Source organism: Hyperoodon ampullatus (assembly GCF_949752795.1).
Source record: "Hyperoodon ampullatus genome assembly, chromosome: 14".
Taxonomy (NCBI): Eukaryota; Metazoa; Chordata; class Mammalia; order Artiodactyla; family Ziphiidae; genus Hyperoodon; species Hyperoodon ampullatus.
In genome coordinates, this window is record NC_136927.1 from 50,735,996 (window position 1) to 50,748,886 (window position 12,891).

Consider the following 12,891-nt stretch of genomic DNA (forward strand, 5'->3'; position numbering starts at 1 on the left):
GGTTGGCTCCGCCCAGGGCGTGGCCAGGTGCGGTGCTCTCGCCTGTGGGCTTGGTGCCCACAGAGTTTCGTAGTGACGCAAGGGGCGGAGCCTCGGGGGACAGTTTTCCGGGATTACGTAAGGAAACGTGAGCGAAGGAGGGGCGCTCCGCGATAGGGGGCGGGGAGAAGGCGGGGCTCCAGTCGGAATTGGGCGGGGCTCTGAGTGAGGCGGAGTCGGGGGACGCCACGAGGTGCGCGCCGGGAAGGAGATCCAGGAGATGCTCCGCTGGGCCCGCGCCTGGAGGCTCCCCCATAGGGGCCTCGGCCCCTCCAGTCCCAGCTTCTCCAGAGTGCCTGTCGCACCCAGCAGCAGCCAAGGCGGCACCGAGCCGAGGTCAGTCAAGGGTGTCAGGTGCAAGTTCGTCCTTCGCCCCTCCCCCTCCAGTCCAACCCAGATGGCTCCACTTCCTCCGCTTGGGCCCGCCCTCTCCCAGGCCGCTTCGCCAGCCGGCTCAGACCCTTCCCCTACCCTTGCTCCTCCCGCCAGGCCGGTGCCGCTTTCCTACAGACTTCTGGACGGGGAGGCAACCCGCCCGCCCCTCGTCTTTCTGCATGGGCTCTTCGGCTGCAAAACCAACTTCAACTCCATCGCCAAGGCCCTGGCGCAGCAGACAGGCCGGAGGGTGAGCTTCCGGGGGAGGTGGGGACCCGAGGGAGGTGGGGCCTGGGTGGGCGGGGCCCTAGAGGAGGCCGAGGTGTGGCCAGCTTCTCTGTCCTCAACGCTGGGAGTGGCAGGTCCTTCTCGACAGAAATGAAAGAAGAGATTGACCTTCTAAGGCTGGAGGCCCCAGGGTAGACCCAGGCCCTAGATGAACCCCATTCATTCCCTCGTGCTTTCACCCATCCTGTCCTTCATTCGTGTTACAGGTCTGCGTGCTGCACCCTAACCTAGGCTCTGCTGTCAGATGCCTAAGCACCAATACTCTACCCCCTAAGGGGGCCAGACCCTGCTTGTTCACCAGGGATGATACGGGGCTTTTCACCTCGTACAGCAGCCCGTCCTGCTGTGCTCCAGCTGTTGCCAATTCTTGGTGTCTGCTTTCTCTGGAGTTGCCACCCAGCTAGGCCATACCTCCAGAGACGTGGTCACACTCCTTGGGCCTTCTGGCACAGTGGCTCCAGGTTCGTCATCTGGGCCTCCAAGTTCTGAGAACTGGGCCTTCTCACCTTTCGGGCCCTTCTTCCCCTTCTGGATCTCCCCACCACCCCAGGCTCTCCACCCCCCTCAGACTGCAGATCTGCCAGGCTTTTGGCTATGCCCTGAATGTGGATGCCAGAGCTGCCCTCCTCGTCCACTCCCCAGGTGCTGACAGTGGATGCTCGGAACCATGGTGACAGCCCCCACAGCCCAGACATGAGCTACGAGGCCATGAGCCAGGATCTGCAGGACCTCCTGCCCCAGCTGGGCCTAGTGCCCTGCGTCCTCATTGGCCACAGCATGGGAGGCAGGACAGCCATGCTGCTGGCACTTCAGAGGGTGAGCCGTCTCTATCCAGGGCTTCTTCCCATCCACTGTAGACCCTGAGTGCCCAGTAGGCAACCTGGAACTCCACTGAGCCTTGGATGGCCAAGTTCAGGATCCAGGAACTAGGCCTGAGACCTGCTATGCCTGCCCTAAGGTCCCCAGTCTGATTCTCTCCCACAGCCAGAGCTGGTGGAGCGCTTGATTGCCGTGGACATCAGCCCAGTAGAGAGCCCATCCAGCTTGAACTTTCCAAACTACGTGGCAGCCATGAGGGCCATAGACATCCCGGATGTGGCGTCCCTCTCTAGTGCCCGAAAACTGATGGATGAGAAGCTCAGCTGTGTTATCCAGGTAATGCACCCAAGCCCCTGTATGGTGTTGTGGGCAAAGGAAGAGTGGCGGCCCCGGGCCTCACACGGAGTCCCTCCCACCCGCAACTGCTGGACCCCCACAGAGCATAAGCATGCGGCAGTTCCTGCTCACCAACCTGGTGGAGGTGGACGGGCGCTTCATGTGGAGGGTTAACTTGGATGCCTTGGCCCAGCACTTGGACAAGATCTTGAACTTCCCACCACGACCAGAAACCTACTCTGGGCCAGCCCTCTTCCTCCTGGGTGGAAACTCTCAATTCGTGCTGTAAGCCAGGCTGGGTGGTGGGAGGGGCATACCTGACTTACCCAGCCCCCAGCCTGGGGAGGGCTGGGGTGTGGGCAGGGGGCGCCTGAAAACCCAGAAACACCACTGGGCAGCTGGACTCACGTGGCTCTCCATCCCTCCCTGCTTGGCCTCCACTTCTCTCCTTCCCTCTCCATCTTCCTACTTTCACCCCCTCTTGGTGGCCTTCTCTCCGGCGGACAGTCCCAGCCACCACCCTGAGATTAGACGGCTCTTCCCTCGGGCCCAGATGCAGACCGTGCCTAACGCTAGCCACTGGGTCCACAGCGACTGCCCGCAGGACTTCATGGCTGCCGTCCGAGACTTCCTGGCCTAAGAAAGGCCAGAAGGAGACACGAAACCCCAGGCTTCAAGGCCCTGCGGGCTGCTCCTTGTTTCTGCACAGAAGGACTCAGGTGGGCACTGAGAGGGCACTGAGAGGGCACGAGGATGCGTGGGGGGTGCGTCAGACCTTAAACTTTAATGAATAAAGTTACTCCTCCCAAGGTCTTGGGCTGAGCTCTCTCACCGCCAACGTCCCCACCAACTCAGGGAGAATCTGACCCAGGGGGTCCTGGCAGTTCCAGGGTCCATGGGGGCTCCCAGAGCGCCCCTGGACTCTCTCTGCAGCTGACTCTCGACCTGCTGCCTCACCAGCCGCTGCATGTCGTCCTGGAGGCAGGAGAGCAGGTTCAGGGGCCAGGCTTGTGCCTGTCTGGCCCTGCCCCCTGGGCCCGGCCGGCAGGTCCACCCTACCTCCCAGGCCTCCACCTCCTGCCTCAGTCTCAGCTTCTCCTCCAGAACTTCCAGCAGCTGGGCCTCCACAGCTCGCAACTTGGCTTTGAATATGTCCAGCTCAGCCTCCACTGCCCGCTTCCTGAGGGGGCAGAGAGAGCAGCCTGGGCACCAGGCCCTGTAGATCCGGTTCTGGGCCCTGGGGGTGGACAAGTATGGCCACAGCCCCCGCCTTGTGACAGAGTGGATATTTGTGTGTGTGACAAAGTGTGGCTTTTCTTCCAGGAATGCCTGACGTCCCCCCTTCCCCTCCTGGCAGGACGGAGCCTGAGGGTGAGCCAGCCACCACCCTCCCGTCCCCCACAAGCAGCTTCCTCTCACTTGGCAATGGCTTCATCCCGCTCCCGGAGAACCTGGTCCAGCGAGGGCTCTGTCTGGGTATCCCCCAGTGCTCCAGCCACTTGGGATTCTGGGCTCTGTGGTAGGGTGACAGAGGAGAGAGTAGTGGTTTGCGGCTTGCCTGGACAAGGTGCCCCACTTGGCCCTTCCGCCCTGGCCTTGGCCCTGATGCTGATGTCAGGAGGGGAAGGGTCTGAGACGTTCTGTACCTGCCCCCCAGTGCCCCGGTCTCATGGGCAGGGACTGCATCATGCTGAGGGGTTAGTAGGTGTGGCCCCTTCCTACCTAAAGGAAAGCAGAAGGGGCAGGGTTTTGGACCCCCTCCCCCCAGAGGAGGAAAGGAATTCTCACCTGATCCCCAGGAAAGAGACAAGGTGGGTTCAGAAGGACACTTACCCCTCGAGGGCCCCAGACTGAGAGGGTGGCCTGGTGACTGGGACTCTTGTCAGCAGGGTGGGGCAGGCTGGGGCAGGCGGAGGAGGTGGCCCTTTGCCCTCCCTTCCTGTCAAGGCACTCCCTGTCAGGCCCCGCCCCGGGTAGGCTGACCTTGTCCCTGCCTCCATTCCTGGATCCTGGAACCCTCCAGCCAGACCCAGAGTTTCCTCACCCATTCCTTGCCCAGGTATGCGTGCCCCTCCCCTCAAGGGGGCGCTCTACTCACGTCAGGAGATAAGAAAGGAGTGACAGCCGGATGACGCCAACGCTGAGAGACAGGTGCCCCAGTCCCCCATGCTGAAGAGTTGGCATATTGGAAGCTTGAGTGGCATCACCACCCATACAACCATAACCTTAGCTCAGCAGAAAACAGAAGGGCAAAAGTTCAACCGTTCCTGGCAAATGGCTCCTAACATCTTGAACGGTCCGTCCCCCCCTAGCAATATCCTCCAGTATTCCCACAATAGTGCTCATTATTCCTCCAGTATTCCCAACATTCTGATCCTGGAGTGTGGGTGGAGGTGCTGTGCTCTGAGTGGGGGGTTGGGTAGGGGAAGTCTCAGAATCTCAGTATCCCACACCCCCCTCAATGTGACCATTGAGAGCACAAGTGACCTCAAACGTGTAAGAGGGCCTCCCCATTGAGAGGCCTTTGCAGCAAGGTTCCATCTTGGGGATTAGACCCTCAACCCCACTCTAAATAGTACATACTTCCTCCAAGACCCCCCAGGAAGCTCCCTGCAGACATGACTCCTGGTTGTCTGGGTCCCACTCAGCCAGGTGCACCTCTAACAGCCAGACTCCAGTTTCTTTGGTTGAACCCAGGTGAAGAGGTGGAATTGAGCTATACCCCCAAAAACCCCTTTTGTGGAGGAGATTCATTCAGTGTGTTTCTGGAGGCTGCTGTATGTCATGATCCAGACAGGACCTCTGCTCTCAGATCTCTGGGGCTAGCAGGGATGAAGCACAGATATAATCAGAAAAGGGTGTCAGGGAGTCAGGAAGAGTGGAAGCACAAAGGCCCCTCACATCCAGTCACGGGGGTTCCACAGGAGCTTGTCCAATAATGAATCCCACAGGCCAGCAGGAGTCAGTCAGAAAGGTCTAACACTCGTGCCAGGCATTTCTTTTATCTTAACTTTTTACTTTGAAACAATTTCAAACTGCTCTTCAATGTCAAAAAATATATATACATATATATATATATCCTTTTAGAGTTAAAAAACTAATATGGTATCAAACATTGCACCCAGTTGTCACATCTCTCTGGTCTCCCTCAATCTAGAACAATTTGCAGCCTGCCTTTTAATTTTGACCTTAACATGTTTGAAGATTACAGGGAACTTATTTTGTAGACTGTCCTTCAATTTGGGTTTGTCCATTTCTTTCTCACAATTAGACCACTGTTACATATTTTGGGCAGAAATATCACAAAAACGATGCTGTGCTTTTTTTTTTTGGCCACGCCGCACAGCTTGCGGGATCTTAGTTCCCCGACCAGGGATTGAACCCAGGCCACGGCAGTGAAAGCACTGAGTCCTAATCACTGGACCGCCAGGGAACTCCTGATGCTGTGTTCTTGTATTCAGTATCATTTGGAACCATGACTGGTGTTGGTAATGTTGATCACTTGATCATAATTAGTAGGTATTGGGGAAGGGAGGTACTTTAAGACTATGAAACATCCTTTTCTTTTTTTTTTTTTTTTTTTTTTTTTTTTTTTTTTTTTTGTGGTATGCGGGCCTCTCACTGTTGTGGCCTCTCCCGTTGCGGAGCACAGGCTCCGGATGCGCAGGCTCAGCAGCCATGGCTCACGGGCCCAGCCGCTCCGCGGCATATGGGATCCTCCCAGACCGGGGCACGAACCCGTATCCCCTGCATCGGCAGGCGGACTCTCAACCACTGCGCCACCAGGGAGGCCCTGAAACATCCTTTTCTTCATCCCACTTTCACTCATAGGTTTCAGCATCCATTGATGTTTCTTGCCTGAATTAATTATTAATACAATGGTTTGCAAATGGTGATTTTCCAATTTTATCATTTCTTCTACATTTATTAGTTGGCCTATTATAAAAAACTTTTTCTTCACCCCCATTTATTTATTCATTTACTTATTTATCAGATGAACTTGTGATTGCCTATTTTATTCAATAGGTTATAATCCATTCCTGTCATTTATTTTGATGCTTAAATTGTCCCAGGATTGGTCGACGGGTACCCCTTGCTGACCTTGTCATTTTGATGCGTCGCATCATTCTTTGGACACGTCCATTCTTTCTGGCTCAATAAGATAATTCCAGGGGCTTCCCTGGTGGCACAGTGATTGAGAGTCTGCCTGCCAATGGAGGGGACACGGGTTCATGCCCCGGTCCGGGAAGATACCACATGCCGCGGAGTGGCTGGGCCCGTGTGCCATGGCCGCTGAGCTTGCGCGTCAGGAGCCTGTGCTCCACAACGGGAGAGGCCACAACAGTGAGAGGCCCGCATACCGCAAAAAAAAAAAAAAAAGAAAAGAAAAGATAATTCCAGGTTCATCTTGTTTTTCCCTGCCCCAGCCCTGGAATTAACCATTTCAGCAAGAATACCTGTTTCTTTTTGGTGGAGAATAATATTGAGAAACCAAGATCTGGGTGTTAGTTGTGCTCAATGCAATTAGGGTAACCTCTACTGCCAGGCCCACTCAGTAGACACATGTTTATATATCCACATAAACATACACATTTATACCTATGTTTATTCCTTTATCTGTGTGATGGTTAATTTTATATGTCAACCTTACTGAGCTGCTGGATGCCTAGATACCTGGTTAAATATTACCTCTGGGTGTGTCTGTGAGGGTGTTTTCAGAAGAGGTTAGCATTTGACTTGGTGGCCTGGGTAAAGCAGGTGGCCCTCCCCGATGTGGGCGGGCATGATCCAATTCACTGAGGGCCTGAATAGAACAAAAAGGCAGAGCAAGGCTGAATTCTCTCTTCCAGATTGTTGAGCTGGAATTGGTCATCTTCTGCCCTTGAACTGGTACTTGCACCATTACAGCTCCCTGGTTCTCAGGCCTTCTGTCTGAGTCTGGAACTCCACCACCCTGCTTTCCAAGTCTCCAGCTTGCAGACAGCAGATTGTGAGACTTCTCAGCCTCCATAATTGCATGAGTCAATCCCTCATAATAAGTCTCTTTCTCTATATTTATCCTATTGGTTCTGGTTCTCCGAAAACCCGAACTAATACAATTTCCATATATTGAAAAATAGTTTCCATTCAGACCTTAAATTCCAGTGGCACAGGGTTCATCCTAGCTTTCCCCCTTTCCAGATTTTTACTTCCTTTTCCCCAATTGTCTTCAATATATTTTATAATTTGTTCAGTCTCCCTGTAGGTAGCTAATCCTCTGAGACAACAGGCTGCCCCCGACTTAGATGTCCTCCTTACATGGGGGTGGGTCCGGCAGGGCTGCCTTTCCATCCCACTCCAGTGCCATCTGCATGCATGGTCCTGGCTGCCACTGGGCTATCAAACATTTCTAAGACTTTTATATTCGTTCATTCTACAGATATTTACTGAGCACCTACTATGCTTCAGGCATGTTTCCAAGTGACGGACATAAAACAGGAAGATAGACAAAGTTTCTTGACCACCGGAGCTCACATTCTAGGGAAGGGAGATAGACAATAAACAATAAACAAATGAGTATACCAGATGGTAAGAAGTGCTGTGAAGAAAAAGAAAGCAGGGCAAGAGAATGATAAAAGACTAGGAGATTGCTATTTTATATAATTCTGTACTACCCTAGGGAGATCACAAATATTAACCTACCACTGAGATGAAAAATGACCATTCTCATGACTTGGAATAATTTTTCCAGCAACAGCATCATTCATGGATTCAAAAAGCTCTGGGTTCCCCTGATGGTTCAGTGATTAAGATTCCGCACTTCCACTACAGGGGGCACGGGTTCAATCCCTGGTCAGGGAAGTTCCGCATGCCATGCAGTGCAGCCAAAAAAAAAAAAGTTCTGTATTTCCAAGCACAAGTGAAGATGACACATTCAAGAAAACTGTATTAGAGAACTCAAAGGAGATGCTAGGGATGACACATGATATGACAATGAGAAGCAGAAATGCAAGTGAAGGGTTTGAACTTTCACAAACCATGAGCGTGGAAAAGAATTGTTTCGAAATAAAGTTATTTGTAAATATATGTGATTTAAAGTATTTCCATTTTAAATGTTTTCACTAAATATCATTACTAGGGAGCCGCTTATTTCATTTGCATCCCTAAATGTTTTAATTAGACTATTGGGCCAAATTTCTTTTTTGAAAATCTTCTCATTGGGAAAAGGAGGGCAATGTATTCAGGCATATAGTCAATGCCATCACAAATACCTTAAATATCACACACTGAGCACTGAGGCTCATTCCCCAGCTGCCTACTGCCCGTATCTCCCTCCTCTGCTGCGCCCCCAGGATGGCTGAGCCCAGGCCTCAAGACTGAGCTACAAGATGGTGGGCTGGGGGTGGGGAGTCTGGAAGAGGGAAGGAGAGCTGCCTGCTGGGCAGGGCTGGACTTTGTGGTCAAAACAGCTTGGATTTGCAGGGCTAGGTGGCTTACAAACCATGTCACCCAAATTTCAGTACCTGGTTTGTGTTTACCTCTCTGAGCCTCATCGTCCTCATCTGTGAAATGGAACTAAAGGAGGGCCTTCCTGATAGGGTCACAGTAAGAGTGACCCTTACACAATGGCCAGCACTTTGTACAATAATGGGCCAGGGCCAGACTTCCCAGGGGAGGAGAAAGAGGGAGTAAATCTGCCAGAAAGCAGCAGAAAAGCCACAACAGGAGAACATCAACACACACACACACACACAGACACACACACACACAGATGGACACGCACTCTCCCCAGCCTCGGAGCCTGGGTTGTCTGGCCCTTCCTGCTCTGAGCCCCTCACAACTCTGCCCCGGGGACAGAATTCCTGAATTCTACACAAGCTGCCTCCCCTTCCGCCTCCAGACCCCGAAAGCCCATATACTTCCACATCATTGTCCTGTCACTGTCAGGGTGTCTCTCACACCAGCCTGAGAGCTTCTGGAGGACAGGTAGTGACTGTCATCATCCCAACCTGGGCACACAGGTGCTCAGCCGTGAGGGCGTGGGCAAGGCAACACCGGCCTTGCCCAGCAGGTGGCAGCAGTTCCCAATATTAGGGATCCCCACTCCCACCCTCCCAGCTGTTGGGATGGAAACCCCAAACCGTGCTGGGGCGAGGGAGCTCCCAGACGCCCAGCCTTTCCTTCAGTGCTCCTTTATAGGAACACGCCTCATTCAAGCATCCACGTGTTTATAACTCAGTCTGCAAACACACTTTCTGTGCCAGCCCTGGGGAATCAACAAGAACATGACCCCGTTCCTTCGCTTTATGTGTCCCCATCTAATGAGGGGACAGACACTTAACACACACTATCTGCTCACAGGACAATAGTGCTATAGTCGGGATAAATACAGGCCTTGGTGGGACCACTCAGAAGGAGTCCAAAGCTCATTTTTGGGTGGTCAGAGACAAATTCTTGGAGGAGGTGATGTCTAGGAGGGAAGGACTAGAAGTCATTGGCCAGCTGCATGCGGAGGAGGAGAAAAGAGGGAGGAGAGGGCCCCAGGCATGTGCAAAGGCCTGAGAGGAGGGTGCGGGTCAGGCATTACGGAGGCTGCTCACAGGGTGGGAGGGAAGGCGGCCTCCAAGAAGCGAGGCAGGGCCAGACCACAAAGGACCTGGAAAGCTATGTTGTGGTACCAGCATTTCCCCCACTCCTCAAGGAAAAAAGGAAACCTGAACAAGTAGAGGGGTGCAGAATGCCAATGTTGGGGCACAGTGATGCCCCTTTAATGAGAGTGGGGAGAGGGCTCTACAGAACATTGGTCTGGACTGAATCTCCATCAATTAACCACATTAAAGAATGCGAGTGATGTGTGTTGTGGGGACTGCCTGGTTCCCACAGGGACTAAGCCCTGCTCTCTCACTGTCCATGTCCTTGTTCACAGCTTTGCCCCAGAATGCCCTTCCCCCATTCTCCACCTGGCCACCTCCTACTCATCATTTAAACCCCAAGTCAAATGCCCCACCTCTGTGAAGTGGTCCCTGATCCCAGGGAGGTGGCTGCTCGGGTACTCATGGCACCTTGTGCAGCAGCTTCTACTTTAGCTCCTGCCATGGTTCTGGCTCCTCCGTCTCTGGCCATCCCTCACCTGTCAGTTTCATCTTCAGACCTTCACCTTCTTCCATAGACAAAGACACACACACAGACACACACATATGCACATACTTCCCTAGACTGTGGCCCACAACTTCCATTTCCACCCCAAGCCAGACTCCTCCTGCCTTCCAAGTCTCCAGCCTGTGTGCCACACTAACGCCTCATTGACCGTCTGCCTGTCTCCTCTGGATGTCAGGGCAGAAACCTTAAATACTACACATCCTGGTCGAAACCCTCCCCCAGGTGCCAGTTCTGTGCTATCTGCACATGGTCAGTCACAGGGCCTGTGGCTTCTAGTTCATAATATCTGTCACTGTTTTGTTTTGTTTTGTTTTAAATAAATTTATTTATTTATTTGTTTGTTTTCTTTTTTTGGCTGAACTGGGTCTTCGTTGCTGCCCGTGGGCTTTCTTTTTAGTTGCAACGAGTGGGGGCTACTCTTTGTTGCGGTGCACAGGCCTCTCATTGCAGTGGCTTCTGTTGTTGCGGAGCACGGGCTCTAGGCATGCAGGCTTCAGTAGTTGTGGCACGTGGGCTCAGTAGTTGTGGCTCAAGAGCACAGTCTCAGTAGTTGTGGTACACGGGCTTAGTTGCTCCACGGCATGTGGGATCTTCCCGGACCAGGGCTCGAACCCACGTCCTCTGCATTGGCAGGCGGATTCTTAACCACTGCCACCAGGGAAGCCTCTGTCACTGTTTTAATGTTTTACAACAAACATATTCTTTTCATAATTGAAATAAAGTGTAGTCGTATTAAATAAATCTCTCTCTCTCTCTCTCTCTTTTTTTTTTTTTCTTGGACACATGGCTTGCGGGATCTGAGTTCCCTGACCAGGGATCGAACCCGTGCCCCCTGCAGTGGAAGCAAGGAGTCCTAACTATAGCTACTGGACTGCCAGGGAATTCCCTTAAATAAATCTCTTGAATGCCTTTGACCCTTCTCTCCAGCCGATGGGTCCTGCTCTTGTTCACACAGTCCCAGTCTCTCTCCTGGACAACGCAGCAGCCTTCCAGCTGGGCTCCATGCTGCTATAGATGAGCCTCTTCCCTTGCTTTAAGACCATCTATGCTGGCCTCTTCCAGCCTGGACCTCTCCCACAAATTCTAGATTCCTATGGGCAGTGGCCTACTTGCCATCCCTGGTGGGATGTCTAATGGGCCACTCAAACTTAAGGGTCCAAACCCCGAATCCTATTACCAGCTGCCACCCACCTGCCACCTGCTCCTTCTCTAGTTTTTCCTCCGTCTTTGCAAATGGCAACACCATCTTTCCAGGTATTCAGGGCAAAAAACTTGACTCCAGGCATCCTTGATGCCTCTTTTTCTCTCAGTTGGCTCTACCTTTAAAATGTATCCAGGGGAGCTCCCTGGTGGTCCAGTGGTTAGGACTCGGCGCTTTCACTGCTGTGGCCCAGGTTCAATCCCTGGTTGGGGAACTAAGATCCCGCAAGCCACACGGCACAGCCAAAAAATAAAATAAAATAAAATATATCCAGGATGTAACCACTTCTCATCACCACCATTATATCACCTTTGGCCCAGCTGCCTGCGTGATCACAACTTCCTAAATACGTCCCTGCTTCCTCCCGTGTTCCCTTCCGTCTGTTCTCCACTCAGCAATCAGAGCAATCCTGCTGAAGCCCAAGATGGATCAGGTCCCTTCTCTGTTCAAAACCCTCTGGGGGCTCCCATTACCCTCAGAATCAAAGCCAAGGGACACACAGTCAATTCCAACGCCCCTCCCTTGACTCCTCTGACTTCACCTCCTTGGAGCTCTTCTTCACCCACCACACTCCAGGCATCCTCACCTCCTTGCTGTCTCTCCGATATGCTAGGCACACTCCCTGCTCCTGGTCATTGCACTTGATGTTTCTTCTGCCCAGAATGCTCCTCCCCCAGAGACCTACATGCCTCACTCCCTCACCTTTATTTATTTATTTAGAAAATCTTTTTCTTTTAATTTTTTTAAAATTTATTTTATTTTTGGCTGCGTTGGGCCTTCATTGCTGTGCGCGGGCTTTCTCTAGTTGCGGCGAGTGGCGGTTACTCTTCGTTGCCATGCGCGGGCTTCTCATTGCTGTGGCTTCTCTTGTTGCGGAGCATGGGCTCTATGCGCGCGGGCTTCAGTAGTTGTGGCATGCGGGCTCTAGAGCGAAGGCTCAGTAGTTGTGGCACACGGGCTTAGTTGCTCCATGGCATGTGGGATCTTCCCGGACCGGGGCTCGAACCCATGTGCCCTGCATTGGCAGGTGGATTCTTAACCACTGCACCACCAGGGAAGCCCCCCTCACCTTGTTTAGATATTTACTCAAGTGACACCTTCTCAGCAAGGCCCTCCTTGACCACCTGATTTAAAACTGGAATCCTGCCTCAAACCCGGCACCTTACTCCTTCTGTCCTGCTTTATCTTCTTCATAATATGTTATCACCATTATGTATATTATTTGCTTGTTTATCATCTCTCTCCTCTACTAGAACCCCATGAGGGCAAGGACTTTGTCCGGTTTTCTGCCATGTCCCCAACATCTAGAATAGTCCGCACATAGTAGATGCTTTTTGATTAAGGGAATGAAAGTCGGACCCTTGATTGCCTCCCCCCTTGTCTGCACAATGAAGTTTAACGTTCAACGTCTCCCTCACTGGACTCATCTCCCACCCACGCTCATCCCCATACCTGAGCACCGCAGCAGGCTCCTGAGGTTCTCCAGTTGCTCTCCACCCTCACCCCAGCGTCTGGGCACACTCCTTCTGTCCTGAATGCCTGCACCACTGCCTGCTGCAATGCCACTCCTTCAATATCCAGCTTGAACGTCACTGGCTCTGGGAAGCCACCCTGAATCCTTCACATACTGAAACCATGTCTGTCTCTCCCACCACTCTAGGAGCACCTTAAGTGCAGAACAGTGTCCCCAGAAC

The 12,891-nt window shown here is 52.6% G+C and overlaps 2 protein-coding genes across 5 annotated transcripts; one reads left to right on the plus strand and one right to left on the minus strand.

Annotated features, from left to right (window-relative positions):
• Positions 1-259: 259 nt before the first annotated feature.
• On the plus strand, positions 260-2,666 carry ABHD11 (abhydrolase domain containing 11; the record flags this gene model as incomplete). 4 transcript variants are annotated; one of them, XM_079719537.1, is made up of 6 exons in its annotated part: positions 260-375; positions 529-664; positions 1,345-1,518; positions 1,687-1,857; positions 1,961-2,142; positions 2,365-2,666. In XM_079719537.1, the coding sequence occupies 6 exons, from the start codon at positions 260-262 to the stop codon at positions 2,495-2,497; spliced, it is 912 nt and encodes a 303-aa protein (XP_079575663.1). In that variant the 3' UTR covers positions 2,498-2,666. The 4 variants fall into 4 exon arrangements, with proteins under 4 accessions (XP_079575663.1, XP_079575664.1, XP_079575665.1 ...); XM_079719538.1 differs by having other exon boundaries at positions 2,449-2,666; XM_079719539.1 differs by lacking the exon at positions 1,961-2,142 and having other exon boundaries at positions 2,449-2,666.
• LOC307063068 (BICD family-like cargo adapter 1) lies at positions 2,622-4,041 on the minus strand (the record flags this gene model as incomplete). The annotated part of the gene is made up of 5 exons (XM_079719053.1): positions 2,622-2,832; positions 2,917-3,037; positions 3,277-3,371; positions 3,691-3,757; positions 3,956-4,041. The coding sequence occupies 5 exons, from the start codon at positions 4,039-4,041 to the stop codon at positions 2,686-2,688; spliced, it is 516 nt and encodes a 171-aa protein (XP_079575179.1). The 3' UTR covers positions 2,622-2,685.
• Positions 4,042-12,891: the final 8,850 nt, after the last annotated feature.